General features: G+C 36.0%; 2 protein-coding genes and 4 long non-coding RNA genes across 7 annotated transcripts in view; 2 read left to right on the plus strand and 4 right to left on the minus strand.

Annotated features, from left to right (window-relative positions):
- Nucleotides 1-1,095: 1,095 nt before the first annotated feature.
- LOC135792591 (uncharacterized) lies at nucleotides 1,096-3,180 on the minus strand. Its single transcript, XR_010548399.1, has 3 exons — nucleotides 1,679-3,180; nucleotides 1,446-1,621; nucleotides 1,096-1,346 (listed from the first exon to the last, which is right to left on the minus strand). It is a non-coding gene; the product is annotated as an uncharacterized lncRNA (long non-coding RNA).
- Nucleotides 3,181-4,503: 1,323 nt separating this feature from the next.
- LOC135792653 (uncharacterized) lies at nucleotides 4,504-6,937 on the minus strand. Of its 2 annotated transcripts, XR_010548421.1 has the most exons (10): nucleotides 6,845-6,937; nucleotides 6,654-6,770; nucleotides 6,493-6,581; nucleotides 6,305-6,404; nucleotides 6,108-6,214; nucleotides 5,343-5,982; nucleotides 5,165-5,249; nucleotides 4,962-5,073; nucleotides 4,761-4,870; nucleotides 4,612-4,684 (listed from the first exon to the last, which is right to left on the minus strand). It is a non-coding gene; the product is annotated as an uncharacterized lncRNA (long non-coding RNA). The 2 variants fall into 2 exon arrangements; XR_010548422.1 differs by lacking the exons at nucleotides 4,612-4,684; nucleotides 4,761-4,870; nucleotides 4,962-5,073; nucleotides 5,165-5,249; nucleotides 5,343-5,982 and adding an exon at nucleotides 4,504-4,516.
- Nucleotides 6,938-9,748: 2,811 nt separating this feature from the next.
- Nucleotides 9,749-10,240, minus strand: LOC135792660 (uncharacterized). The gene is made up of 3 exons (XR_010548424.1): nucleotides 10,116-10,240; nucleotides 9,921-10,027; nucleotides 9,749-9,799 (listed from the first exon to the last, which is right to left on the minus strand). It is a non-coding gene; the product is annotated as an uncharacterized lncRNA (long non-coding RNA).
- Nucleotides 10,241-14,420: 4,180 nt separating this feature from the next.
- LOC135792148 (uncharacterized) lies at nucleotides 14,421-16,767 on the plus strand. The gene is made up of 3 exons (XR_010548201.1): nucleotides 14,421-14,642; nucleotides 14,768-14,806; nucleotides 16,128-16,767. It is a non-coding gene; the product is annotated as an uncharacterized lncRNA (long non-coding RNA).
- A 3,396-nt stretch (nucleotides 16,768-20,163) lies between these two features.
- Nucleotides 20,164-21,467, plus strand: alc (5'-AMP-activated protein kinase subunit beta-1). Its single transcript, XM_065303888.1, is given in 5 exon segments — nucleotides 20,164-20,436; nucleotides 20,439-20,567; nucleotides 20,631-20,900; nucleotides 20,903-21,072; nucleotides 21,147-21,467. Coding segments are annotated over 5 exon segments (822 nt in total). The 5' UTR covers nucleotides 20,164-20,336; the 3' UTR covers nucleotides 21,300-21,467.
- A 48-nt stretch (nucleotides 21,468-21,515) lies between these two features.
- Nucleotides 21,516-26,662, minus strand: part of LOC135792189 (cadherin-related tumor suppressor-like) — a 52,438-nt gene continuing 47,291 nt past the window's right edge. Inside the window, 2 exon segments of the mRNA XM_065302801.1 lie at nucleotides 21,516-24,383; nucleotides 24,451-26,662. Coding sequence (XP_065158873.1) covers nucleotides 21,806-24,383; nucleotides 24,451-26,662 — 4,790 coding nt within the window. The 3' untranslated portion in view covers nucleotides 21,516-21,805.

The following is a 26,662-nucleotide window of genomic DNA, read 5'->3' on the forward strand; positions in this document are numbered from 1 at the left end:
AAAAGGGATAGATATGAGTAAGAATAGAATGTCTACAAAGGTACGTTTTTTACCTTTAAAGTATTGTACAGTTTGTTAATAATTGTTCATCATTTTTCCTGCAGAAATTGAACAAATTGTCAAGTCTAAGAGTTGGCAGGGAAGAAGCACTGAAGAACAAGAACAGTACAATACCGACGCCGAACGATATGTCCTAAAACAAAAAGAGGTTAGTACATTTTCGACAATCATTCATATAATATACTTCCCATTAAATTAAAAATTTATTAAAATTTCCAATGATAACATGTAGAAAAGAGCTAAAAAGCATGAGGAATGTCTTGCAAGACATGATGGTAAAAGAGGTGGAAGTAATCTAGAAAAATCAGGAATATTAATTGAAAGTTCATGTATTATGTTATGTTCTTATCTTAAATAATCTTTTTAGAATATAATCCACTTATGGGCGTTTCATCAAGACGCATATTCAAACCTAAAAAGAAATGTGAATGCTGAAGAGCTGGCTGTGGTAAATAACAAATTTAAATCTGTGAACTAGTTTAATATAAAAAAATTCCAAAAAAATTAATACATTCATATTTAGTGTATCAAGGAAACAATAATTTAATAATTTCGAGAAATTTTTTCGTGTACTTAACAAATTGACAAATGATATGTTTGAAGTGCACTTGTTAAATTGACTAATATTTTGATTATTGAACAATAAAATAAAACATGAAACCAAAACATTATATTTTAATGAAAAGCAAAATACTAAACTATGTAACTGCCAAGTTGCTTGGAAACCTCCTTCGATTAACGATTTGCTTGACAATTTCCATTGGGATCTTTTTATTATGAAGCTTCTTTAATCATTTGTAAATTGTGTAGAATTTGTTAGCATTTCAAATGGTCATTTCACAGTCCACTACTCTACTACTAGTCTATAACTACAACTATTACTACTTGCTACTACTACGACTACGTGCTTTCTACTACTACACTACACTACGAACTGTGAACAAACATATGGTATTAATTAGTGTTAGTACTTTGTAAACATTTTCAATTAAAATATTACTTTCTAAAATGAAAATAAATAATTATATAAGTGTTTTGTTAACTTATTAAAAATTTAAATAATATTTTGAGTTGATTTTGATGATAATAATACTCACCACAGCATTTTTGCGGTTGTGCAAACCCTTAAGGGCAGCAGCCCATTCCTTGATGGGTGTACACATCGGACCCTGACCCCCAAAGGCTTTTTCTCGCTGGAAAACTGGATACATCACATCAGGTCATCCTTCATGATCTACCTCTGCGTGGATGGAACTGCACATCATCGGCCTCTCCTTCTTCTTCAGCTAGATTCAGGTTAACATTAATAACATAAGTAATTATTATTCAATTATTAATAAGTAATAATTGTTTAGTAATTACAAAATGATTGAAATAATACTCACCACAATTTCTTTCCAACTTTACATACCCCCAAGAGCAGCAGCCCATTCCTTGATGGGTATACACATCGGACCCTGACCCTCAAGAGTTCTTCCGGTTGGAAAGATGGCTGAATCTGGTGCATACCTCTCAGGACTGACCTCGGCGGGGATGGATGGACCATCTTCTTTTTCTTCTTCTGTTAGCATAGAAAATATTAGAATAAGTATTATTCTGACATGGTAATGTTATTCACCTCAACTTCTTTGAAATGTGCCTTATTTTAGTAGAACGCCTCATCTCTCCTTGGCCTCAAGATGGAAGGATCTTCTTGTTTTGCATTCAAAAGTGAGACATAAGAACGTGCAACATGCCTATTTCAAACAGTGACTTTTCGTGCAATCGTGCAAACTGTTGATCTGTAAAGAAATTTTTGAATATTTCACGACACTCCCGCACTCGCACTAACACTTGTATAACGGCTCGCACAATATACTCGTACTTCAACACTCGTGCACTATTAATAATTCACAACACTTCACTATAAGTTGATATCAGCATTTAACCATTTCCATTTTTATTTCATTTCTCTTTCTGAGATGTATCCAATTCCATTTATTTTCAGTTGAGGTTGATATTTTTCTTGATAAGTTCCTTCTTCTGGGGTTTTGTCTTCTTTCTTCTGTACTTCTAAATAATTGTTGATTATAATAAATATTTTAAAACACTATATAAACACACTCGCGCACTATATAAACACATAAACACAATTATTTATCATAGTTGTTATTCATATCCAATTCTAACTTCCAATTTGATTCATTTTTTCCATTTCTCTGGTTGTATCTAACTTGATATTTAGTCTTCTGTTAATTCAGGATCCATTTTATCTTTGACTTCGTGTAATTTCTCGTCTCTCGTTCGGAACAATTTGATTCGCAAATATTTTTCATTTTCTTAATGCTATATCTTCATACATCTTTGGTAAAATTATCTTTCTTCTTGGTCTTATTATAAATGATGCTATTTGAAGTTGGCTGCTTACAAATGTTTTCTCCAGAAAATAAAATCTAATACAATCTTTGAGTATCATTCTTCATTTTATTCGGTTCCTATTGTTGCTGACCCAATGTTGTTTGGTATCAATTTATGTTATTTACGATGATGTGAAAAATATGTAGGTGTTTTTGTGTTAAAAATGTAAGGTAAGATGTGCCAAAGCACACCACTACCCAAGAACCCTGACAATGATCATGAACAGGGTAGAAAGTGTAAGTGTATGTGTGTGTATGTAAGTGTAAAAACTGATGAAATTTGATTTTCACTCCCGCACTATAATTCAACACTCGCGCACTATATAAAAAACACTCCCGCACTATTAATAATGCACATCACATCACAAAAGTTGATACGTTGAAAATGTGATATGTAGGTGTTTTTGTGTTAAAAATGTAAGGTAAGATGTGCCGAAGCACACCACTACCCAAGAACCCTGACAATGATCATGAACAGGGTAGAAAGTGTAAGTGTATGTGTGTGTATGTAAGTGTAAAAACTGATGAAATTTGATTTTCACTCCCGCACTATAATTCAACACTCGCGCACTATATAAAAAACACTCCCGCACTATTAATAATGCACATCACATCACAAAAGTTGATACGTTGAAAATGTGATATGTAGGTGTTTTTGTGTTAAAAATGTAAGGTAAGATGTGCCTAAGCACACCACTACCCAAGAACCCTGACAATGATCATGAACAGGGTAGCCTAATGTCAGCCAATAACTAATCGCGATTGTCCTGAAAGCGGAAAAAAGATTAGTACACAAATATCTAAAACAATTTATCATTCACACATCTAAGAGGAGTAGGAGACTTAAACTATTTTAATAAAACCTGCCTTTGGTCCCTACCTAAGTACATGGGAGATAGCTTTGGCCAGGCACAGACCGATTATAATAAAAGTGCCCGCCTAACACCGACGCGTTTGGCGATCTGTCAGGTACAAAACAGTTTTAACGAAAGCAAAAAGTGACCAAACTGCCACATCAGCGGCAGCAGCAACGGCTTTGGTTGCCCAAAATTTAACACGACATACACAAATGGAAATGAAATACAATACAGTGCAACACAATCATACCAAAAATCAATAGATTCATTTCAGCAGGCGTGCATTCATACTTATATTGCAAACCCAGATTGCAAATCTCTGCTTCTAAATGCCGCGCGATGCATTGAATTAAATTGTGTTAATTTGTGTTGTTCTGTGAGCAAGAACGTGTAAGTGTTGTGTTGAATGTAAGGTAATATAGGTGTGCCTAGACACCAAATACCCAAGAACTCTGCATTCGCCGAAACGAACCGAGCAAAGTGTACTGTGGTGTTTTATAGTGTGTGTGTGTGTGTGTGTGTGTGACCGGTTGATTTTACTCGAACGTAATATTTAAGTGTTCGCGATAACATAGTGAAACTTAAAAACGCGGTGCAATGTTCGCGGTAATACGGTAATAAGGTAATACTACAATCAGTTCAAATTCAAATTAAATAAAAGCAAATCGCGGCTTTTTTATTTCGGATTGCTCAAACAGTCTTCGATTAAGACGATAATAATAATTACGTTGAAATATTATGATTCGCGGATGAACTAAGTTTTCGCGTTAAACTTGAAAATGACTATTTATAGATTTGAACTGATATTAATTGAATCGCGACCGGATACATGCGATAATAGTTCATAAAATTACTCACTACTTTTGCATCCGGCGTTTCTAGCAATGCTGGTGGATTAGCCGAATGACCAAGTACTGGTTTATGCCACCCCAGATACAGAGACATGTATTGCGCCAGCCTTCTGATCATAAGGCATCACCTACCTACCTTAATCCGCTCCTCGAGATAACTGCTCACATCTCGCAGGGAGGATGCGTTGTATTTAGAAGTCCAGCGTCGGGCGAGATTGGCCCGCTCTCTTGACTCAAGACCATCCTGTGGGGTGCCCTGTCCTCTCATCATAGATTTAGTTATTTCAGGGTCCGTTTGGATTGGATTTGTCCTCTAGCGATGGGATGAAGATGTGTTCAAAGTGACGAAAACCTGAAACAAATAAAAATATTAGTTATTTGTATAATATAAAATCAATTAAAGATGATTTTTTATTTAAAACTCTAATATTACGCTTTTGCTGTCGTGTCTTCCTTTAAATATTAGATTGGAATGATTTATTGTTCCATGATTGAGTCAGTTATTTTTGTTGATAAGTATCTTAAACAGACAAAATTTATCAATTTTAGTCGTTTTATTCGATGAGTTATTAATTTATTTAATTGTTTATACTTACAGGTTAAGTTGATTGACCACCATTTATTTTGGTTACTTTTACTGGTACATATTTGTTGTGAGATGATGTATTCTGCAGTAAACTGTGATTATTATTAATCACAAAATATTCTAAAGACAAATTTAAAAAATATTAATTATGCTGTCTTTTATTTCTTGACAAGTTATTTTTTAATTATTCTAAAATATTTCCAATACTTACCAGTGATCCCAGTTTACACCACTTGTTAAAATAAGTTATTAGTTGATATTTGAATTGAGATGTTGCGTTGTTTAGTGCTTGCAGGTTATTACAGTCGAGAAGCATTCTAAATCTAAAACAATTAAAAATATCAGTTATTCACCTACCATAGAATTAAATTGAGATAAATAAAGTTGATTCTAATTTAAAACTTAAATATTTACCATTGCTGTTGTGACCTCCTTTAAAAATATTAAATTGAGATTATTTATTGTTTCGTGATTAGTGGTTATTTTTGTTGATAAGTATCTAAAACAGATAAAAGAAAGTAATTAATTTTAAGTATTTATAATTTTATAATTTAATGAGTTATTATTAATTTATTTGATTGTTTATACTTACAGATTAAGTTGATTGACCACCCTTTATTCTGGTTACTTTTACTGGTCAATATTTGATGTGAGATGATGTATTCTGCAGCAAACTGTGATTTTTATCAATCAGTAAGTTGATTCTTTGGTTCAGGATCCATTATATCTTCGACTTCTCGTAATTTTGGAATAATTCGGGGGGCAATATTTTTCATTTTCTTAATCTTCATACATTTTTGGGAAAATTCTCCATCTGTTTGGTTTCTTCGTGTCTTATTATAAATGATGCAATTTGAAGTTGACTGCTTGCACATGTTTTCCCCAGAAAATGAAGTCTAATTCAATATTTGAGTATCATTCTTCATTATATTCGGTTCTTATCAGTGCTGCCCCAATGTTGTATGGTTTTAATTTATGTTATTTATGATGATGTGAAAAATGTGTTGGTGTAGTTGTGTTAAAAATGTGTAGGTGTGAAAAAGGACAGGTAAGCTCTGCTTAAGCAGGGCCGAAGCCGTAGCAAGCATAACAATACCCGGCCCCGTCAATGATCATGAACGGGGCACGGAAAAAGAAAGGAAAAAGGTAAAAGAGCAGAAGTGTAATGTGAGTGTGTGTAGTGTATAGTGTATCGTAGATTGAAGAGATGAAGATGTGAAGAAGTGAAGAACCTGAAATAAATAAAAATATTAATTATTTACATACCATAGATTTAAGTAAATAGAGATAATTACAGATGATTTTAATTTAAAATTATAATTAAATTTAATTATATTAATATATTTCTAATGCTTACCGATTGATTCCAGTGTACACCACTTGTTGAAATAAGTAATTTGTTGATATTTGGATTGAGATGTTGTGTTGTTTAGTGCTTGCAGGTTATTACAGTGCAGTACCATTCTAAAAAATTCAAAAAAAGTAATTAATTACGGTCCTGTACTATTACATGAATAGTTATTATTATTAAATAATTTAATTGTTTGTGCTTACCAATTTTGTGTCCAATATTTCGGATTTGTGTGTATGTTGATACCCCCCTCAACTAGAGAGTAGAAACCTCGGCGTTGAGAAAAAATGATGTATTCAACTTCTATATAAATAATTAAGTTTTTTGTTACGTTAATAAAAATTCCAATTAAATAAATAGTTTTTTTTTAATTTAATATAATAATACTCACCCTTAAGGGCTCCCCATTTGTTTATGGGTAAACACATCGGACCCTGGCCGATTGTTTGTAGAAGTAAATTATACAATGTTGTCATTTTCCTGTGAACACAAATCAATTGAGAATTAAATTAAACGTAGGTTGTAGATATAAAAAGTTAAGAAAATACATACCATTGTATAATTTGTCAATAATAATGATGAGGATTATCCAATAATTAAATTCTTCCAGTATTGTTTTTGTTAAATTAATTTCCAGGACTTCAATGAATTCCGAAACCATTCAAAAACCTACAAAATAAAATAAATCATCAAATAACACTTAATATACTCGCTTATCACGCGATAAGATCAAATAAACATACCATCTCTTCAAATTGTGATCATAATGATGAGAATTACATAATAATTAACCATTCCAGCTTTGATTTGGATAAATATCAATAAAATAAAATACCTGCAAAACAAATTAATTATTCATCAGTATATTAAATAAAATCTACTAAACATACCATTCCATCAAACATCCGTCATGAAGATCTTCATCTTTTTTAAATTATTGCCTCCACATTACAATCAAGTATTCAATGTGCGTTCATTTCTCTCTAACCCATTTTAAATCTGTGCATACTGATTAAGAGTACAATTTCGTGGAATTAATAAATAAATTTTAAAAAATAAAAATAAAGTAACTGAATACAACTCTATAAAATATATAAAATGTATGCACAGACCAAGAATATATTATTGGATTATTACTTTTCATAAAATTCATAAGGACTTCCATTAATCTGTAGAAACAAACAAGCAGAACAAACTTGTGATTAGTAAAGTTCAAGAATAAAACACAAAACAACACAGAACACATCAATGATTGCCGAGCATCCTGGACCCTGCAACATAAATTAAAAGATTAATTATCAATTCAAACAAGACGCCCTGAAAACATAGAAGAAATATTTAATTAGTTGCTGAAAGAAAAACATAATTCATTAGTAAGGATTTTTTGGATTTTTGGAACTCATTCACACTCGCAATACAAATACATAATAAATAATAACACAAATATCAATAAAACATATAAAAAATACACAAATTGCTGTAAGAAAAAGACATTATGAAGGATAAGGAAGGACCTAAAACCCTGCCTAATGTCAACCAATAGCTAAATCGCGATTATCCTGAAAGCGGAAAAAGATTAGTACACAAATATCTAAAACAATTTATCATTCACACATCTAAGAGGAGTAGGAGACTTAAAACTATTTTATTAAGACCCGCTTTGGTCCCCACCAAGTACATACAGATAGCCAGGAGCACAGACCACGAGGCCAAAAAGTACCCAACACCGACGCGTTTGTTGATCTGTGCCGGACGTTCCATTTCGCAACGAAACAAAGTGACCGACTGCCACATCCCATGGCAGCAGCCGGCTTCGGTTGCCTCAAAACTTAACACGACATACAAAATGAAATGAAATACAATACAGTGCATCACAATCATACCAAAAATATAAAACAATTATCCAACAGGCATGCCATTCATACGCATTGCAAAGCAGATTGCAAAATCTCTGCTTCCAAAAATGCCGCGCGATGCATAGATGCACAGTTAATTTGTGGTGTTCCGAACAGAACGTGTGCGTTGTGTTGAGAATGTAAGGTAATGGTGTGCTCAGACACCAAAACCCAAAACTCCGCATTCGCCGAAACGAACCGAGCAAAGTGTATTGTGAGTGTTTATAGTGTGTGTGTGTGTGTGTGTGTGTGTGTAGTGTGTGCGTAGACCGCTGGATTTTACCGAATATAATACTAAAAGTGTTCCGCGATAACACTTAATTGAAACTAAAACGCGGTGCAATGTTTGCAATACGGTAATACTACACCGCCCAAATTAACCAAATAAAAAGCAAATCGCGGATTTTTATTTCGATTTTAAAAAGTCTTCCGATTTACGATAATATTAATTGCCGAAATATTACATTTGCGGATGAAGTAAGAATTGCGGATAAATTAGCCGCGTTAAACTTGAAAGAATGACTATTTATAGATTTGAACTGATACTGATAACGCGACCCGGATACATGCGATAGTTCATAAAATTACCTACTACTTATGTACATCCGGCGTTTCTAGCAATGCTGGGTGGATTAGCCGAATGACCAAGCACTGGCTTGACATGCCACCCCCAGATACAAGATGACATGTGTGCGCCAGACTTCTGATCATGGGCATCACCAATTACCTTTACCTTAATCCGTCTCTATAACAGCCACATCTCGCAGGAGGATGCGTCAGTATTTAGAAGTCCAGCGTCGGGCGAGATTGACTCTCTCTCTGGACTCAAGACCATCTTGTATTGGAATGTCCTCTCATCGTAGATTTGGATTGACTAGGTCCTTTTGGATTGATTGGTTGGCCCTGATTGAAGAGATGAAGATGTGAAGATATGAAGAAGTGACGAAAACCTGAAGCAAATGAAAATATTAGTTATTTACATACCATATGATTAAATTGAGTTAATTTAAATTTTAAATTTTAATTTAAAACTTAAATATTTACCTTTGCTGTTGTGTCCTCGTTTAAATATTAGATTGAAATGATTTATTGTTCCGTGATCGGCTATTTTTTTTTGATAAGAACCTGTCCCATGTACCATAATTAATTTTGAGAATTTTATAGTTTTTTTAAGATTTGATGAATTATTATTAATTTATTTGATTGTTTATACTTACAGATTAAGTTGAATGACCAGAATGATGTATTCTGCAGCAAACTGTGATTATTATCAATCGGTAAGTTGATTCTTTGGTTCAGGACCCATTATATCTTCGACTTTTTAATTTCGGAATAATTCGGTGGGGCAATATTTTTCATTTTCTTAATCTTCATACATTCTTGGGAAAAATTCTCCATCTGCTTGGTTTTCTGTGTCTTATCATAAATGATGCAATTTGAAGTTGACTGCTTGCACATAAGCTTCCCAGAAAATGAAATCTAATTCAAATACTTATACGGCTCCTTCATTTTATCTGGTTCTTATCATTGCCGCCCCAATGTTGTATGGTTTTTAATTTAGCGTTATTTATGATGATGCGAAAAATGTGCTGGTGTAGTTGTGTTAAAATGTGTAGGTGATAAAGGACAGGTAAGCTCTTGCTTAAGCAGTGGGCCGAAGCCGTAGCAAGTATAATGACACCCGGCCCCGTCAATGATCATGAACGGGGCACGGAAAAAGAAAGGAAAGGTAAAAGAGCAGAAGTGTAATGTGAGTGTGTGTAGTGTATAGGTATTGTAGATTGAAGAGATGAAGATGTGAACCTGAAATAAATAAAAATATTAGTTATTTGCATACCATAGTTTTAAATAGAGATAATTACAGATGATTTTAATTTAAAATTATAATTAAATTTAATTATCTTAATATATTTCTAATGCTTACCGATTGATTCCAGTGTACACCGAATGTTAAAATGAGTTATTTGTTGATATTTGGATTGAGATGTTGCTTTGCCTAGTGCTGGTCGGTTGTTACTGTGCAGAAGTATTCTAAAACATTTCAAAGAAAATAATTAATTATGGTCCTGTATTATTGCATGAATAGTTATTATTAAATATTTAAATTGTTTGTGCTTACCAATTGATTTCAATGCACACAGTTACTTCAAGCAAGTTCACTTGTAGGTATAAGTTAGCAGTCAAGATGGCTCCTTTTTAACTCTATGACATTTGACATCTTGTCAAAAAGCAAGCTTGCGCAAAGACTCTACTTTAAGTTCACAAAACACGCCAGCAGCGTTAAAATAAGGACAAATTAACGACACGCACCCAACGAATCTCAAAATCTGAATGAAACATGGCTGTCGGGCGCTCTCATAATTTATAGATTCCGAGGTGGAGTCGAGGTGGGGGTAAAATTTCTCAAAACCGTTTTTAAAAAATTTGATTTAGATCGTTTCCTAATCATTCTAACTTTACAGAAAACATTCTAGAAATTAAACTATGAATTATCATATCCTTTTTTCCCTTAATTAACCCTGTAAATCAGCCACACTAATTTTTTAAAATAGCCTCAAAATTACATACCTTTTATGAGCACAAATCCAATTAGAGAAAAATTAACGAAATGCATCGTGAGTGGTATCAAAGTGTTACGATTAACGCGCTCTTTTCAACGGTGCCTAACACGAGTCGTTTAGTGAGGCTTGGGAGTAATTCAACAAAACCCTAGTCTGTCACGTCGTCAACCGAAAAAGCACATGCTGTCAAGTGATACTTTTGTGAATTTCTCTTCAACCGCACATTAAAAACTACAAAATCTGACCACGGCATCGTGTCTCGGGTCCGATTACACCCCAGAAACCGTTATCACTCTGAACATCGCTTTACCAATAGTTTTACGCGTTTGTAAATATCAAGTGTAAACATTGAGTTTGCAGGGAAAATTACGTCTTTCCCGCTGAATAAAACGCAATCCCACCTGCGGCACCGACAAGCCAGCTTATAAACTATAGATTTTGGATAACTTTTGAGTTGTGGATACGTTTTGTGGATGCTGTGATCACCACGAAACAAAACCTCCCATCAACCACCTGTTTGAGGCCCCTGAACTTTATTTTCAAATGTTGGCAAGCCAAACACAACTGGATTTATTGTTTATAACATTGGCTATGCTCAGTGTATTTGTTAGATTTTATGGTGTATAAGACAAGCTCGTTCAGTCATGTTCAGGTTCACATCGAATGAAAGGTTGTCCGCATTTATATTTCAGTTTTCCTGTTCTGTTGGATGTAATTTCACCTGAAAAATGTTCTAGGATGGATTAGGAATAGATAGTGAAGGTTTCCCCTGCAATGGATTAGAGTATAAAACAATTTCATACTTTTTCTACAGTGTTTACATTGTGTATCAATTTAAATCTCCAAATTAAATGCATATTTATTATGTGCAAATCTGTATATTACTGAAATAAAACTTTTGTGTTCCTTTTGACAATGTGTTATTGTTTATAATAAACAGGATTTTACATGCTACAGGTTGTTATCTTTGGTTTGTGTGTTGGAAGTCCAACTACCTGGTCAAGCAAACAAGTTGGTGTTCTTTTATTGGGGTGATAACAATGCAAGGAGAGAGAAATTTACAATTTGACTGTTGCAACTTGTTAGACAAGACTAGGTAATTCTGTAGATGTAGTATTTGAGTGATTTTAATTAATTTTATTTGTTTTTGCAGAAAATTTGTGAATGGGTTAATTGGTTAGGTCAGATTAGAGATGTTACATATTCTTGGTGATAACTTTGGAATTAGAAGGAATTTTGGAATTCTGATTGCAGATAGTAAATCAGCAGGTCCGATTACAGCTATAGACATGTTTTATAAGTGAGATGAGTGGATATTTTTGCTTAAACTGAGCAGCTTGAAGGTAACTTGCAGAGCAAGAATCACAGCAGGTTAGCAAGTAAATCAAAAATTGTGAAAGCAAGAATATATGAGTTTATGACAACAAAGCTTCAAGACTGCCGAATTAGCTTTCATTTGATATGAAATTTGTTTAATTTGATAAAATTAACAAAGTTATGAACAAAAGGAAAAAACTAAAACAAAAAATTATATATTCTATTAGTGTAAATCTGTTGCACAAAGTAAGTCTTCTTGTGTTCCTTGACAATGTGATATTGTTAATAATAAACATGATTTACATGCTGGTGTTCTTATCTTTTGGTTTGTGTAAGTTGAAGTCCAACTGAATCCATCAAGCAAACCAGTTGGTGTTCCTATTGAAGATAACAATGCAAGGAGAGAGAAATTCTACACCCCACTACTGCAAACTTGTTAGACTGTATTCAGGTACTTCTGGTGAAGATGTAGTATTTTGAATGATTTTTAATTAATTATATTTGTTTTGCAGAAAATTAGGTATTGGTTAATTGATTAGACTGTGGTTAGAGATGTTACATATTCTGGTGATAACTTTGATTGAGAAGTTACCTGAATTCTGATTGCAGAAAGTTAATCAGCAGGTCCGATTACAGCTACAGACATGTTTTATAAGTGAGATGAGTGATGCTTTTGCTTAAAATGAGGTGGTGCTTGAAGTTAACTTGAAGTTATTATGAACCACAGCAGAATTAGCAAGTGAATCAAAGCCTCCGAACAGGAGGAATGATTATATGAGTTTATGACAACAAAGTTTTCAAGATTGTTTACTAGCTTTCATTTGACATGCGAAATTTGTTTAATTTGGATGATACATCAACAAAGTTATGGACAAAACAAGAAACAGAATCAGTTGTGCCAAAATTTGTCAACACCTCTCATCAAATAAACATTTACCTAAAATGAAAGCTTTCATTCACCAGAAGCTTTAAATAAAAGGGCTTAGAGAAACAAAATCTAAAGCCAAGTTCTTTTCTTTCTGTTTGATATGAAATTTGTTCAGATTGGATCAAAATTAAACAAATTATAAGCAAAACAAGAAACATGACACAAAAAGTGTGAATTCATCACTGTATACCTGTAAAAAGTGTTATGCTTAGACAACTATCATAATACACCTTATAAAACCTTATAAAAGGTGATCATAGCATCCATTTTAGTCTGTTTGTACTTTCGAAAATAGTGAGTTACGTAGGTATAAAGGACGGATCTTATTATCTATAATCCAGCTTGTTCAAGTGTCTTCATTGGTTGAATGCAAGCACAAAGCCATTGTACTGCTACACAACTACATAACTAAGTACATATAAACAAGGGGAGTAGAAGGCGTGCCATAAGTTGTAACTCACCCTAATATTAGACCCTTATGGTCATAAAAGGAGGGTGAGCGGCTGAAACAGGTATAAACTGACTTAAAACTTAGATTTACACCTTATATTACCTAGTAAACTGAAATTGATAGAAATCATCAAGAAAGAAATTGAGAAACACAGAAAATTAATGAATACTTTGCATTTATTCAGTTAAACAAGGAAACATTCATGCTACAATGTATATAATTAGTATAAATTCAATCCAAACACAACATACAAACAACTGAAACGATATCCAAGCAAATATTTAAGTTTTGTTTATAAAACACAAGCCTTTCAGTTAAAATATAAGAAAAAACAATGAGTAAGCATCTATTAATCAATTCAATACAAAAAGTTACAATTCTTTTAATATTTTAAAGATGTTCTGTAAGAAAGGTGAAAAAATCGCAAAAATCAATAGAATTTCAATGTTTTTCATTTTCTTGTGACATTTGCACCTTTATTATATTCATATTATATTCATGCTACAATGTCTAAAAGTAGTATAAATTCAATCCAAACACAACATGCAAACTACTAAACCGATATCCAAGCGAATATTTAACTTTTGTTTACAAAACACAAACAATTCAGTAAAAATATAACAAAAACAACAATGAACGATGGCATTACTTTAACAACGTTTAGCCACGAGGTGCTTACGCTATTCTCTCTACTTCCACTCTAGTTCCACATTACGGTTTTTGTATTTCAACTTTTGTACTTTAAATCATCGAAATTTGCTCACACACTTAAACTGTAAAGTTTATAAGTGCCATGCCGCGCGCTGGCCCATGTGACGCTTCGGTTCATATCGTGCAGCGCCTTGTGCTGCTGCGTAGGCAAATACGCAGGCGGATGCTTCGGCTTGGCCGTCCGTATTTAAAGTACCACGTTTTGGGTCTATATGCCGTGGTTAAACTGGCGTTCTATAGCTGGAAGTAGAAAAAGCAATATAATATTCAACAAATCAGTTAAAAACATAACGTTTATACCCTGTCAATTGAAATTCGTGCACAAGGTCGCGTGCTATCCACGCGCCGCCGGCTTTGCGCATCTATTGCAATTCACGGACAAGGTCGCGTGGCATCGACGCGTTGGCTTTGCGCATCTACCTGCTGCATTTATCTGCGAGGTTCGCGCAGCATCTTCAGATTCTTGTAAAGTGTCGCATCGTTGCTTGTGCAGTTTCGTTAAACGCTATCGTGGGATTGCAGCCAGTTTAATTTAATTGGGCGTTTAATGTGCATAAATGTTTTTGTTTTTGCTTACTTTTGATGTTTATATTTTAAATTACAATGTTGCAGTTTTATTGTCGATTATTGTGTGACGTGGTCGGTCGCTAGATCAACTGGAAACATATTCGTGTTTGAGTAAGTTATTTTTATCTGACTATTGCGATACTCTGCACAGAAAGTTTTTGCTCCCATGTATGAATATAATATTATCATATTCTATGAATTGTTTTTGTTTTAATTTATGTTTCTTTTAATTACAGTACTTGCCGTACCCTTGCAATCCGAAGAGCGCTGCATTGGTAAGTTTATAATTAAGTTATATTATTCGGTTAAATGTTTTATCACATTTCACCTGCGTGTTGCAATAGCCCGCGAAAATATTCAAATTTTCTTCATATTCTGCGCACTTTTAAACACGATTTCACAACCTGTACACTCCGAACTTTAATTATTATCTTGTTTTATCCTATTGTGAATTTTCCAAACTAATTTAGATTAATTAGATTAGATTAGGAATGAGAAATCCGATCTGGTCTATCTCTTTTAGTTTATGAGATATTCGCAATTGAAAAAAATTGTTAAAAATTGAAGAACTTTCATATTCTTCAATCCGTTGATCGCTATCGCTTTTAGTTTAAAAAATATTCACTATTAAAGTTTATTGACTTGAATATGTCAAAAACGTTAATTTTGTTGTTGATTTAGTAGAGTCTCATTCGGTGTATAATAGCAGGTTGGCGATAGAAGTGACTCGTGTTTACAGCACAGTATGAGGGTAGCGGAAGAAATGACTCGTGTTCAAGGCACCGTACAAGGGCAGCGAGCAGCGGTAGAAGGGACTCGTGTTCAGGGCACCGTACGAAGGTAGCGGTAGAAGTGATACGTGTTCACAGCACAGTATGAGGGTAGCGGTAGAAGTGACTCGTGTTCAAGGCACCGTACAAGGGCAGCGAGCAGCGGTAGAAGTGACTCGTGTTAAGGGCGTAAAATATTTGTAATTTATCGTGTTTGCGCGCGATCCAGACGGCTCACTAACTTCAGCGCGGCATCTAGAGATGCAGAATTAAATTCTCCGTTGGGTTGTATTTGTTTGTTGCAGAAATTCGACCTGCAACCCGCGAAAATTTGCATAAAGCGTGATTTTTGTCATTTCTTTTCGTGAAATATTTGTATTTTTCTGGTTTGCACGCGACTTTGGCGGCTCAGAAACATCTGAGTGGCATCAAGAGATGCGGAATTAAATTTTCCGTCGGGCTGTTCTTATTTATTGCAGGAATTCCATCTGCAACCCACGAAAATTTGAATAAAATGATGATTTTTTCACCGTTTTACGTTAAATATTTGTATTTTTTCGGGTTTTCACACGACTTTGGTGGGTCAAAAACTTCAGCGTGGCATCTAGTGATGCGGAATTAAATTCTCCTTCGGGTTTTTTTTTGTTTATTGTATGAATAATTTATATGACGCTACACATGGTGGGCGAGTGTTGAAGATGGCCCCCGGATTATCGTCGGTTGAAATAATACCAACATGTAATATCTATATAAATATGAATTGTTGTCCGTTAGTCGCAGTAATAGTAAACTGTATTGTTTTTTTTTTTAATTTTATTTGTTTCAGAAAATGGTCTACATCTTGCAATTAATTAGCTGTAGTTGGGAGCGCCGTAGAAATACTACCTAGTGAGTTAGTTGTAATAATATTAAACTGTTATCCAGGTATAATTTTGATATACGAATATTTGCATGTAAACAATTTTTTGTTGAGCCTATCGCAATAGCAACACTGCATGACCGCGTGGTCGTTTCAGAGCGCGCAGTTACATTCCGGTTGCCGAGCGGAGCAAGTGTATTCATCGCGACAAGTTTTATTTCTCCCTATTATAAATTGATCGTAAATCAATTTATATTCAATAAGCAATCGACGACATGTATTAGAATTACGCGTGAACGGAATTTCGGCTGATAATAAGCACGAGTGAACTACTGTCGGTCGTCGGGGATTATTTTTCGCGTGTAGATTATACTTCACTCGTGTTGGCCTGCATGCGCTCGGCGTGCGTGTCCGTCGGCTGTCGGTTATCACCCAGAATAACTTGGATTTATGTTTAATTCGAATAAGTATTCATCGCAGAAGAGTTGCAAATGTGCGCATATTTTAAGGCAAGTCTTCCGCGGCATTTAATAATTGTCAATATTTTTCTATATAAAAAATGTTTGTATTTGTAAATGTTGTCAATAAAATAAAATTAATATAAATTAACATTTCATTCATATTTGTTTTTGGTATCCTCCTTGCCTTTTTCAGTATATGAGCGTTTCACACATTCAATATAGATATTATACGCGTGGAGCGAGTGCAACATATCTGATACTTATGTTGTTGTTTTTAAAAAGTTGATTAAAGTAGAAACATAAATCGAAGAATCAAATAACAATAATAAAAACACTCGGTGGTCGAGTGGAGACGTGCACCTGCTGGCATGCTAGCAGACACGGATCGAATCTCAGGAATGGAAGGCATTTTTCTCAAATATAAAAATATCAGGTGTAATTTGGGTTGCATATATGAATTGCAACGAAATATATGAGAAGTTGAAATATAAGTGAAGGCAATATGAGAAATAAGAAAGAGCAAGCAAGTGGAGAAAAACGGAGAACAGAAGAAATAGGAGAAGTAGAAGAAGAAGAAATAGCAGAAAAGAGTAGCAGACAGAAGGAAGAGAACAGAGTAGAGAAGAGTAGGGAGATAGAAGAAAGAGCAACAGGAGCGGATCAGATTTTTAAATTTTTTGGCACGTGTCGTTATAAGACAGTCACAGATCGCCCACTGCTTCGATCCGTCCATTGCTCCCGGCCCATCCTACAGCTACGATGTCTCTGCGCTTCATCCCCGAAATTATCAGGCATATTAACAATTTTTATGGTGGGGGATCATCCCCCGAGTGGGAGAACTCCTTATAAGGACATCTTTTCAAGAACTTATAAAAATATTTCTAAGTTTTAAGTCGCCTCAAGAGAGGGGACACTTAAAAATATTCATACAAGTTCTGACCTGTACCTGAAATGAGAGAAGGAGTACACGAATCATACAAGATACCTTAACAATTTTTATAGTGGGGATCATCCCCTGAGAGAGGGAACTGTTCCTCTGTAATCATAGAAGGGGAACACACAAATCAAGGAAGTCAATATATCTTACTATTTCTTTATTGATAATAGAATACAAGTTTAGATTTTACAAGTCAACAAAATACATGTCGCCATATTGAAACAGGACTTACGACCTGCTGAGCCGCGCACATGCCAGCAAATACTACCTACTTCATAAAGTTCTACCGGGATAATGAAAATAGTAAATAGCCAATTTTCTAGGCGATTGAAAATGGAAACAAATATACAGGGTGTTACAAATGGAAAATTTAATGTGAAAACAGAATAACATTTTAACACTACAAATATAATTCGTTTTTCACCCGAGGCTCCGGGAAATTAATATATACAGGGTGTCACAAAAAGAAAATTCAAAGAGCAATGAGGAAAACCCTAAAAGCAACAATTAAAGCAAAATTTCCACGGACATAAAGAAAAAATGAATATACAGGGTGTTTCGGAAAGAAAATCTCTAGTTGAAACAAAGAACACTCAAAACTCACAAATATCAGCGATTTTCTACGTAGTGTTAGGAAGACTAATATATACATCTTCATATCATATAATATAAACATATAAATTATCTGGAAATTGAACAAGAAGATGGTACAAAAATAAAACACTTACATTTTAACACATTGTGAATATATATTTATTAATTGATGCATCAACTGCATAAAATAACCGATGGGTGAAGCATCATCATAAATGACGGCAAGCGAAGGCGCGTAGCAATACAGTTGTTAGAGAGAATAAAAATAACTATTTTATGTAAATATTAAGATGTAGGAGACGATGAAAACGAAAAACTATTCAACGTACAAGATTTAACCTAGTAAAATCTTCTTAATTTAATGATGCTAAGGAGTGCAAATCGATAAAAACATTCACGTGTTCAGCGAAAAGATGGCCGAGCCGACGTCCGACGGCCGACGGCAAAGTGAGCGTGGTCGACCATATGAATATTGCCAATTTTAATAATCTTCAGATACTTTTTTAAACAGTATTTGTATTAATTAAATCATCCAAGAATTTTGATAGAAATGCTACATACCATGTGTTTGTAATTTGCAAGATAATGCATGCAAATTTCATATCACTTAAATAGAATAATCAATTTAAGTTAAACCAGCGTAACTTTCCGTAAAAAAAATTATTTACACACCTACCTATACATTGATGAGGGAATTTTATATCCTGGAATATATTCTCTCAACTGAAAACACACGCACAGATTAATGGACACATATTTCTTATTTAAGGAGACTCTAAACGCCACTAATCATTAAACAAAACATGCACACACGCCCATTGCGAATATTTTGCTGATAGTCGAAGAAGTACACCACGATTAATCCAATTAAAACCTCAAAGCACATGGCGATAAGAAAGACACGTTCGCGGACCACGCGGTGAAACGACTGCCGTGTGCGCGTCGCATAGCCAGGTACAAGGCTGGTACGTAGCGATAATACGCGTTACTTGAACAAAAAAAGTTGTTTATACACAAACGTACTGATAAACTCGTAGTTGAAAAGACCAAACTAAAATTTCACAATGTTGCAATAACTGACATAAACGAAATCTACTTTTACTTTCAATATTTCTCGGCATAAGAAAAGAAATTATTGGCTTTGGGATGTCATAAAATTGAGAAAAGCAGGAATTTCATTTTCCTTTACACATAAATATTTTATTGTCTCCCTAGTTTACAAACGCGTGCAAACTCGAAAAAATACAAACATTGCACAAAAAAGGGTGAGTAAATCACCATTTAATGCAAATTTTCGAGGGCTGCAGGTCGAATTCCTGCATGAAACAAATACAACCCGACGGAGAATTTAATTCTACATCTCTCAATGCCGCGCTGATGTTAGTGAGCCTTCTGGATCGCGCGCAAACACGAAAAAATCAAAAGAAAAGCATGCAAATTTTCGCCGGGTTCGTACGGTGCCCTGAACACGAGTCACTTTTACCGCTAGCCTCGTAAGGTGCCCGGAATCGAGTCACTTCTACCGCTAATAAATACAACCCGACGAAGAATTTAATTCCGTATCTTTTGATGCCACGCCGAAGTTATTGACACGCTAAGATCGCGTGCAACACCGAAAAAATACAAACATTGCTCGAAAAAGGTGAGTTATAACGCGATTTATCCAACTTATATCAAAGAATAACACAAGCCGAAAGTGTGGAATGTGTGCTCGTTGTTAACGCACCGATACAACAAAACAAAATTCTTTCTTTGAAATATTTTGAGTTAAACCTACATCGTCGCGCCATCTGAGGATATATATAGTAGGTACCGCACAAAAGTACTAAGTGTTTCGAACAGTGTGGCGCGCAAAATTGTAAAATAACACGAACACACAAAAACTGATTTAATATGATTTTTTGTATTTGCTCGGGTTTTAGAAACGTTTCTAGCAACAATCATATAACTAATATAACTGGTTTATACTTATGCTGCCATCTAATATATTTTTCTTAGGTCAAACTGTCAGGTTTGTCACCTCACTGGTTGATGAATCAAATGAACTGCGTTGTGATCAAGCTCAGATGTTCGTGTCAACACTGAACGAATAAAGCAACACTAATTGTATTTACATAATGTAATTGGGCAGTAAGTAGATCGCGAATAAATTCATGCGTTACATTTAATAGACATTCGAGAAACATGGGTAACGCTGGAACTTCTGGACAACGCGAACGGCCTAAGCATGGCGAGGTAGTGCCATCTTCACCTTTTAAAGATGAGAATCAAGCATTTACCTTCGACAAAAACCAGAGCATAAGCTGGTCCTCCAGAGCTCACAGGACGACGAGGAGCCACCAACAATTACTAAGCCATCGTCACGTGAACCACCTCATGAGATTATCAGACCCAGAGCAAATACAATTTCTGAAGGTAAGTGTTGTGTGCGCTAAAATGTTTCTATAATGTATAATTAATTGATGGGCTTGAATATAGGTACACAGATAAATACCAGCAACAAAACACCCACGATGTTCCGCTGGGAGGGCGGCGGAAATGAAGTGTTTATCTGTGGGACATTCACTGAATGGAAAACCATACCAATGGTAAAGAGTCATGGCAACTTTATGACAATTATAGATCTGCCCGAAGGAGAGCATCAGTTCAAGTACTATGTTGATGGGGAGTGGAAGAATGATGCAGCAACCAAAGTCATAGAAGATGACATTGGAGAAAAGAACAATCTGATATCTGTGAGGAAGTCTGACTTGAAGTGTTTCAAGCTTTGGATAAAGACAGTGAGAATTCCGGAAATGATCTACAGAAAGAGTATTCTCAAGAGATTCCTGTTAGTAAGCCTTGGGAGAAAGTACCAGGGCCACCTATATTACCACCACATTTGTTACAAGTTATTCTCAATAAAGATACACCATTATCTGTAAGTAATTGAATAACCTACAAAATAAGAACCCAATATTTCTTTGATTTGATTTGATGTGTGTGTGTTTTTAGTGTGAGCCGACACTACTCCCGGAACCCAATCATGTGATGCTGAACCATTTATATGCTTTGTCAATTAAAGATGGTGTAATGGTTCTGAGTGCGACACACAGATACCGAAAGAAGTATGTTACCACGCTACTGTACAAACCGATTGCAACATAGAGCATAGAAGCACAAATCTGCTATTTAACCTTTAATCGAAATCAAAGAATTTTATTTTTAAATCTGTTTCTATGGGTTTGTAATTCATTCAGATTTAAACTAGGTTTTTAAGATGTATGGGCACCTGTATTGGTGGATGATGTGAAATAACATGATAATCTAAGTCTATTGATTCTTTTGCTTGAGTGTATTACCTCAACATTTGCTATTAATGAATTAATTTTTTAAATGTTTGTATTTATTACATTTTCTTTTACACTACTGCAAATAACCTAACGAAATACACAATATTTACACACAAGTTATAGAAACATAAAACTATTTAGGTAGATGTAGGTGTAGGCGTTGACAGGAACTTAGGAGCTACGTGACAATATTCACAAAATAATACATTTTTATAATAATATGGCAAGAAACGAAATCGTCTTCAATTTCACATATTCTGCACCTTGATACAAGGCGTGAGTCACTTCGATTTCGTTTTCAATTTACACTTTTGATACAGCTTACACGTATTCCTCCGAAGGTTTGTTTGCATTTGTCAGTCGCAAACTGGAAACGCATCCGTTTACATTATCGGGCAATTCGGCGATATCCTTAAACACACCCGCTAAACTTTCAAAGTTGGGTCCCCAATTCAACAAATAATCCCAACCCAGCGCTGTATTCGTGGAGGAACCAGTTGGAGGTCGATAGAGTCCACCCAACTCATCATCGCTAGCCACCAGAGTACTCATCGATCCCCTGTAAGATGAATCAAACCCATCGTAGGATGGCGGCGCTATATTGTTCTTATTACTAATGCTGCTATTGCTGCGCCTACTCTCTGGCTCATTCTGTTTGTACTTATCACCTGCCAGCGACGCATTGTCGTATTCAATTTCCGAACACGTAAAGCTATCATTTCCACTTTCGTCGGTTGTTGATGAGCTGTGATGGGTTTCTGGTATGGGAGAATGATGTAAATGTGATAGATGATTATGTACCGATCCTCTAGGTGCTTCACTTGAACTTGATACAGCGTCCAAGGTTGATACTAGGCTTGACGTGCGCGGCCGGACGTTCAGTCTTTCAATCTCCTCAGCAGTTAAACTCATGCCTGGGTTGTTTGGTGTCACAGGTGGTGGCCCAGAAACCTTTCTACTCGCTGAACTTTGCCCACTAAGTTGGGACATTACAGGGCTGTTAAGACTTCGCTCGCTGTTTGAATGCAGAACGTCTTTACCTACGCCACCTGATGAAGATGTTGTAGCCAACAATGCGCTCTGTAAAGGTTTACCACTGATGTCATGCAATGTCAGTATTCTAGGCTGTTGTGCACTCATTTCGCTGCTGGGACTTAATCTGGCAAGAGGAGTACTTTGATGAGGCCTTGATCCTGATCCACTTACAGGTGGACCACGAGATGGAAAACTGCTGGGATGGTGCGGAGAGTGTCTATGTTGTGCTTGACCCTGTGCTCCAGCGTGTTTATGATGGAAACCTGGCAGAGGATTAGCTTTGTACTTTCTCATGCCGGCCGCTTCCCGATATCCTTTATAATGATAGATAATGTCAATGTCTGATGGGGCAATACTACTGGCGTTTTCTAAATCGTAGTGTTCAGGTAATTCTGAATTCAAGTCGTTGGATACGTGATCATGGCTATGGTTCACTGACGGCGGCAAATCTCTCAAAGATTGTGGCTTCTGGAGGACTTCTCTGTCAATTATATCAGGTCGTTGAGATCTTTGTAAATCTCCAGGCATAATATCTCTTTCTTTAAATTTCTTCGATAATAATTCAGGACCAACGATTGGATGGCCACCAATTCCACGAATGACATCGCCGTTTTCAGAATGGTATGCCATAGCTGATTCATTGACATGTAACGATCTTGACAAAACGTTTTCTCCGTTCAAGAGACCATTAGAGTTGATGACTGTAGAGTTGCCATTTTGTTTGCTGTGGATGTTACTTGGGCTGCCAGGGACTCCACTTTTTTCTTTACTTTGTTTGCGCAATCGGAATACAAGGAATGAGACAAAAATGGCAACCAATAGCACCACAAAGAAAATGATCACTAAAGTGATACCAATACTTAAAGGATCAGGGGCAACAACTGCCCCCAGACCAATTAAACCATTACAACCTCGCATTATCTTTCCTTTCGAGACAACCTGTGCAAAAATGCTACCAGAGCCGTTTAAGGGTTGAATCTCGTTGTTTACGGTAAAATTAACCAAACAACCCTCAAACTGCTTGTTTGTACTGTGCGTGCTGTAGTACACATTTGATGCTACTCCGCCCAAGGAGAGGTAATTAAGATATGGATCTAAAAAGTCGTGTACTCCTGCTGTGTCCAATACATCACCTATTTTTTGATTGTCCAGTAAAACTTTAAGCTCTCTGTGGTGTGAAAACAGAGTAATATTGTGCCATTTGCCATCATTCACATGATGAACATCAGACATATTGACAATGTTGTTTTGTTTACTCATGTAGACAATTTTACCATCCCTAAGCTCCAAGCTGGTGTAATGCTTGTTACTTGCTGCGTAGAATAACACACCATTTTGTTGGATAGTTCTAAAAAGCAAACTCATTCGTTTTGGTGGTGTGTTCATAGGCACAGCGTTGTTGACTGGAACAAGTACGGCTCTCTTGTCAATACTACGTTTGCTATTATGCCATGTGGATCCTCCGTAGAGATTTTCCAAGAGTTGCATCCTGCGATGTTTTTTACTGATAGTTAACTCCACATAGCCACCATTGCTAAGACTTATTGGTTGCAATGCTGATTCACAGTCCGGTGCTAACAGATTCTGACCACAAATGCAACTAGTACTATGCCAACGATCCAAGCAAGTTCCTTGCTCTCCACAAGTGTCGGAAGAAGTTTTACAGGTGCCCTTTCTCCCGCAAGTGGGGTCAACAGCGTATGATTCCAAAGGATGGCTTAAATTAAGTTGGCGACCGTTGATTGAGACACTATGCACGCAGCCAACCAGATCATCAGAATGGACTTGACCTGGTCGCTCCAGAATGGGATCCGCGCTTGGCAAACCTCCAATTATCACAGGGTTGTTGTTAAAATTTAGTGTGCTGTAAATAAATTATTTGTCAATGTAATTAAGGAATTATGAACATTGATTAATATAATATAACATACCCAGTTGGACCAATATCATCAGCATAACAGGACGAATCTCCTGGTTTGCACTCATCGCAAACATCGCCCTGATCAGTACAAGCACCCACACTCAAACTAATGACCTTCCCATTTCTCGTAGCTGTAATTTTATGCCAGTTGCCATCAGCGAGATTATTGTTTTTACCTTTTGTTCGCACACTGGTTATGGCCGTACGTGCGCCACCGAAAGAAAACACAGCTTCCGCATTGACCAGTTCAACCGCAACGAAGTCACTCCTTCCACCAGTGTGCAGCCCATAGTTATAGACCAGCAGTGAATTGGGTTTAGTTGTGGCAAAAATGAATGAAATATCGTTGGTGGCTGCATCAAGAGTGGGAAAAGTCATGTACGAGAGTTCCTTGAATCCAAACGTAGATGTTTCACAATGTCGACCATACCGCCCTTCAGTACAAGCACATTTATAACCCGGCTTCAAACTTATGCACAACCCTCCGTGTAAACATGGATTAGGTCTACAGGAATCTACTAATGTCTCACATTGAGTTCCCCGGAAGCCCAGACGACATAAACAGAAGAATGATGAACCATCAGGACTTCCTCTACAGGATCCTCCATTCCTACATGGGTTGTCCGAACACACATCCCCATGTTCCAGTTCACAAAGTTTGCCGTCTTTATTTGATGGACAAACGCATTGGAAGCCAAATCCTTGTCGTCTACATTGTCCACCGGATTTGCAGGGATTGGGTTGACATGGATCTTGCTTACGTTCGCAGTTCAAACCGTCATAACCCTCTCGGCAGTGGCATTTATATTCGTGTTCCACTTGTGGTGATGTGAAAATAATACTGGGAGAATCTGTTATATTGGTCTGTGGACGGATAACTATAGATTCTGAACACAACCCTTCATGTTCACAGGTATTCCTTGCACATGGATTATAATTAATTTTAACTTCTTGTTGGAAGAGGTTGTTCAAAGCAGATTGTTTCTTCAGGACCTTTTCTGTAATGAATGACTTCGACTTGTACCCAAGACCATTAGATGTTGGTTCCCGCACAGCAAAAAATAACTCCAGAGTTTTATTACGTTCCTGGAGACCATACAGAATAATTTGGTCCGAAGATGAAAATGTTGACTTGAGAACATCCAGGAAACTCTTGTAGAAATTGCCCAAAAAATACGTGGCTGTGATGTTAACCATCCGAATTGTTATTGAATTTTGTATAGTTGCGTTGTCAAAGTTGATATATTCTACGGTAATTGTGGAAGTTACGTCGCCATGCACCCCATCATTACCCACAATCGACAGGGAATGTCCCATGGAGGATGATACTCTGCTAGTGTACAAATTACAACCACTTGGAATGCTTAAAATTGATTCAATCGAATTGCCACGCTGTACGATTCTACATTTGTAGTCACCTGTGATGTCAGGATCGTTGGGTTGCACCTGAGCAATCTTACCAATCGGGTATTCACCCCTAAATGAATGTACTAAAACATGAGCTGTCCGGGGACTTGATGGGCTATCATTCTGATCCAACACAGTCACCTTGAAATTATACTGTGATCTTTGTTTAGGTCTACCACTATCTTCCACTTCAACAATGAGATCTAATTCAGGGATAATTTCACGGTCAATTATCCTCGTGGTCACTAACAAACCAGTATGCTTTTCTAGTCGTACAAAGTCATGATGCTTGCCACCGATTATTTTATAAGCAAACGGTGCACCATTTGGTGGAAGGTCGGGATCTCTTGCCGACAAAACAGTAATCTTGGTATTTGGTGGTTCGTTCTCCAAAACCTTACTGACCAATTGTGACGGGTCAAAAACAGGGCCGTTATCGTTAACATCAGTAACATGTATCTTCACTGTAGTTGTTCCTGTCTGAGGTGGAATACCTGTATCTATTCCTCCAATGGTCAAAGTGTACAATTCAATATTTTCGCGATCTAAAGTGTTCATGGTTTCAATTTCGCCATTTTGTGGATCTATTTTAAATGCGTTGTCAATATTACCCGCAATTATTGAATAACTGAATTGATTATTTTGCGGTCGAACATCTTTGTCAACAGCTTTAACGCTGATTACCTTGGAACCAATCGAAGCACCTTCAGATATTTGTGCTTCATATAACACCTTCAAAAATTCAGGTGGATCATTACCATCCTGAATGGAGACAATAACTTGTGCTTCATCTGTGTCATTTCCACGAATACCCC

The sequence above is a fragment of the Atheta coriaria genome, unplaced genomic scaffold (genome assembly GCF_025399875.1).
Source record: "Atheta coriaria isolate IRGN ID8LTWV9N9 unplaced genomic scaffold, Caltech_Dcor_3.1 hic_scaffold_5_pilon, whole genome shotgun sequence".
Taxonomy (NCBI): domain Eukaryota; kingdom Metazoa; phylum Arthropoda; class Insecta; order Coleoptera; family Staphylinidae; genus Dalotia; species Dalotia coriaria.